This window comes from Otolemur garnettii, unplaced genomic scaffold (assembly GCF_000181295.1).
Source record: "Otolemur garnettii isolate 467f Iridium unplaced genomic scaffold, OtoGar3 scaffold00159, whole genome shotgun sequence".
Classification (NCBI taxonomy): domain Eukaryota; kingdom Metazoa; phylum Chordata; class Mammalia; order Primates; family Galagidae; genus Otolemur; species Otolemur garnettii.
This window is the reverse complement of record NW_003852554.1, coordinates 1,409,332-1,413,811: the sequence shown is the minus strand read 5'-3', so window position 1 is coordinate 1,413,811 and position 4,480 is coordinate 1,409,332. Positions and strand designations below refer to the sequence as shown.

At 38.0% G+C, this 4,480-nt stretch overlaps 1 protein-coding gene across 1 annotated transcript in view; it reads right to left on the bottom strand.

The window, feature by feature from the left end:
• EPS15 (epidermal growth factor receptor pathway substrate 15) overlaps positions 1 to 4,480 on the bottom strand; it is a 166,378-nt gene that overhangs the window by 116,975 nt on the left and 44,923 nt on the right. Inside the window, exons 3-4 of the mRNA XM_012811472.2 lie at positions 2,949 to 3,038; positions 1,718 to 1,765 (exon numbers count right to left, since the gene is read on the bottom strand). Coding sequence (XP_012666926.2) covers positions 1,718 to 1,765; positions 2,949 to 3,038 — 138 coding nt within the window. The remainder of the gene's footprint in view (positions 1 to 1,717; positions 1,766 to 2,948; positions 3,039 to 4,480) is intronic.

Here is a 4,480-nt window from a genome sequence, read left to right as displayed (position 1 = left end):
TGCAGCCTAGGAAAGTATGATCCTCCCAGTTCTCCTCTACCAAAGCTCTCCTAGTTCTCCTCTGACCTTTCAAGCCTCTCAGAGGCAATGCCTCCTTCAATCTTAGATGCTGGCACTAAGTATTCCAACACTGATCTTTCTCTTCTCACTCTATGTAAGAAGATTTAACTACTCTTAGGTAATCAGGTCCACTCACACAGTATGGGCTTGAAAGTAATAATTCTGCATTAAATTCTAGTTCTACTTCTTGAAGTAGAAGCCCTGGGCAATTTAAATAAAACCTTTCTATAAAAGTGGAGCTAGGCTTAGTGCCCGTAGCTCAGTGGTTAGGGCACCAGCCACATGCACCAGGGGTGGTGGGTTCAAACCTGGTCTGCTAAACTACAATGAAAACTGCAACCAAAAAATAGCTGGGCATTGTAGCAGACGTCTGTGGTCCCACCTACTTGCGAGGCAGAGGCAAGAGAATCGCTTAAGACCAAGAGTTTGAGGTTGCTGTGAGCTGTGACACCACAGCACCCTACCAACGGCAGTATAATGAGGCTCTGCTACAAAAAAAAAAAAAAACAAAAACACTGGGCACCTAGAAACAGTGAGTGTTGGCTTATTTCCTTTCATTCATATGTTAATTAAAACTCTATGACTCCAATGCAAATTCAAAATTGAACTACAGACCCGTAACTCCAGTACTTAGAAGTAATAAAGATGGCTCAAACTCAAATTCCAAAATTCAGAAATATCAATGAAGAATTTATGATACTCCAAAATCTTAAAGATAGTGACCACATCTGTCATGTACACTTCTCCATTTCTAAAGCCTGGCTTATAACAGGTACTCAACAAACATTTGCTAACTCGAATGTATAGTACCTGGGTGCGCTTATGAGTTTAGTCTTCTTGCCTCCAATGTACTGAACTAGCCCTTCTACCTAGAGGCTCCAAACGGGACTACAATCTGGCCCTGAAATCTTAATTAAAAAACTAGGTATTCTGACCCACTCATCTAATTTCTTTTTCCTATCTTTTCTGGGTTTGATCCTATTGTTTCAGCCCTGTGGGATCCACATAGTAGGGAATTAGCTTTCAGTAGTGGCTCTTCACAAATGTAGCAAACTGAATTCAGTCCCACATACAACTCTGAAATCCATCCCCAACAGTCAATACTTCAAAGGACAGAAATATTCAACATCCTTGGCCAAACTACTTTTATGTATTTCTATTTTTTGGTATATAGGGTAAGACCTGGACCAAAATGCTAAAGTTAGATTAGCTAAGAGTTTCCTTAATTTATTTTTTTTTGCAGTTTCTGGCTGGGGCTAGGTTTGAACCTGCCACCTCCGGTATATGGGGCTGGTGCCCTACTCCTATGAGTCACAGGCGCCACCCCAAGAGTTTCCTTTCTAATATACTTGGCAATACCATTAACACTTGCTAATAACATCCACTTTTACTTATAACCCTTAACACCTAAGAAATTTATTTAAAGTGCAAAGTCCCTTTGAAAATCAGAAAAATAAACTCCAGGAGAATAATGTCACCAAACACTAACCTTTAGAAATCAATTATAATTAATTAGAAATATTTTCATTTTTCTGACATCTGCCCTGGCAAAGCCCTAATGTTAGATAAAAAAAAAATTCTTAGCTTAAAAACAAAAACAAAATTGCTGATTTTGAATCACTCAAAAGAAATTTTCAAATGAATCTATGAATCTTACTTGTTTGTTTAGGATACCTTTGCCATCTGTGTCAGCTAAATCCCAGATCTGAAATTTAGGGGGAAAAAAAATATCAGTCTATATTTTAAACAAATATCATCATAATGATAAATGACAACCTCATATTCTCTACTAATCAGATATAAAAATCATAGAATTAAGAGTAGAAAGATTTATACCCTCAATGAATCCCAATTACAAAAAAAGAACACGAGGAAATCTTAAAGATTATTTAGTGCAACCTTCACAAAGATACTAAGGCCCAGTAAGGATAAGTGACTTGGCTTAAGAACAATCAAGATATCAGAGGAAGAACCAAAACCAAGGTTTTAACTTCCAGTCTAATGTCTTTTTCACTAACTTCAGTTCTGAATCCAGTGCTCTTTCTATTAGGACATAACACCTTGGCTCTGTGCTTGTAGCTCAAGTGGCTAAGACGCTAGCCACATACACCTAAGGTGGCGGGTTCGAATCCAGCCTGTGCCGGCCAAACAACAATGACTGCAACCAAAAAATAGCCGGCATTGTGGCAGGCACCTGTGGTCCCAGCTACTTGGGAGGCTGAGACAGGAGACTTGCTTGAGCCCTGGAGTTGGAGGTTGCTGTTGAGCTATGATGCCACAGCCCTCTACCCAGGGGGACAGCTTGAGGCTCTGTCTCAAAAAAAAAAAAAAAAGACATAACACCTTGATTTTAGATCCTTATTAACATGATATTCTTTCCCATGGAGAAATTAAGATGGTTAATGTGTATTTGTGAATCCTTATATTATTGATAGTGATTATTTTTCAGGATTTTGAATGTATATCAATATTACATACCAGGATTTGACAAGAGAGGGGCTTTCCACCTCTTTGTGCACTTTCCAAAGCCTCTCCTCCCCCACTCTATTCACCACACATTAAACACGACAGTTACAATAGAGGAAGTAGGGAGAGAGCCAAGTCTGAGTGGGTGGCAAGACTCCCAGTCTGCACTGTTTCTCCCCACCAAATGTGCTATTACTTCCTCATTTCATCCTACTAAAAGGCAATTTATTTCTAAAAATTTGAAAAATACCTTACTTTTCAAGAGAGTAAATCACTACACCAGAAATTCCCTCCATCCCATTACTGTAACTGCTTCTATGCCTTGGTTCTAAGTTTCTGGATGGTATATTTCTGAATTTCCATCCAGTTCACCTACAGTACTATATTTTCATTACTATCTAATAATAATGAACAAATACTACCTTTCCAAGTATCAAGTCTGGAAGCCCTGATTTTTTCAGGAAAGCAGCGGCTTCAGAAGCTAACACCCTTCCAGTATTGCCTGTATCCACCTGAAAAGATACAAACCATAAGTAGATAACAAAACACAAAGGCAAAATTATCATTTTCCTGCCTTCCATCCCTGTGATTTGGGAACTATGAAAAGGAATAGGAATCCTCAGACTACCATGAACAAATGAACATATGGAGAGCCATCTGAGTAGAGTACCACCTGGACAACACTGCAACGTGAAAAGTGTTGTTTATCATGCCTCCTTTCTATGAAGGAGAAAACTTAAGCTCCAAGGAAATAAATGCAAATAAGTGGAGTTGTAATAACAATATATATCTTTCAACTCCCGATCTTCCATTGTTGTCACTTAAATTCCAATAAACTTAAATGGCAGTAGGAAGAAAGGGGCGGCATTTCCTAGAGAGGTCTTTTGACGAATGGGAACAGCAACATATGTTATCTGCCTCTTCAAACATCTTTAAATCCTTAGCATTTGCTTTTTATGTCTACTCTTGGAAATGGTAGCACTTTAAAAAAAAAAAATCAAAGCAGTATCAGGTCTAAAACCAGCAATAAACTTTAAGAAACATTTTAAAAACTGCTAAGTTCCCAAAACACATTAAGGGAAACACATTCACTTTAACTGGTTGGGGCTTTCCTTTAAGACAGAATGAGGTCAAAAGAAAAGGAAAATTAAAAAAAAACCCTGATTAAAAAAAAAATGACTGAGCAGGGCACAGTGGCTCTGTAATCCTACCACTCTAGGAGGCCAAGGTGGGAGGAATGCTTGAGCTCTGGAGTTCAGAGTTCAAGACCAACCTCAGTAAGAGCCAGATCCCATTTCTACTAAAAACAGAAAAATTAGGCAAGCGTGGTAATGCACACTTGTATTACCAGCTACTCAGGAGGCTGAGGCATAAGTATTGCTTGAGCCCAGGAGTTGAGGTTGCTGTGAGCTACAATGATACTACTGGACTCTACCCAAGACTCTACCTCAAAAAAAAAAATTTTTTTTAAGCCTCTCATTTTTATAAAGATTTCCTAAAGTTCTATTTGTAAAAATAAAAAGTAAATTTTAAAAAGTTATGGGAAAGGTAACATGATAGTAGGGTATCTGTCAGATAGCTGTTTTTCCAATTAAAAAAATTAAGTTTACTATAAACATATACTGTATGAAGCATTCCAGATAGTCCAATCCCAGCGAATAGGCAAAAGAGAAACTCTTTCAAGTACTTCAACATGGAATAAATCAGACACTCAGCAAAAAATAAAGAATCGCCTAATCCTTGAAATTTTGGGTAAGGAGGAAGTACAGAAAGGGTTCGAAAATCTGCCTCTAGAATTCTCCAGATCTCCTTTTCTTTGACCACTCTGTTACCAGGATAGATAGAAAAGGATTACCTACTCCCAGCAAAACTTAAATATACAGGCACTTAGGGAAAACATCAAGCAAACGCCTTTGAAATATTTATGTACGCATCCCAATAAAAAATTTTACTA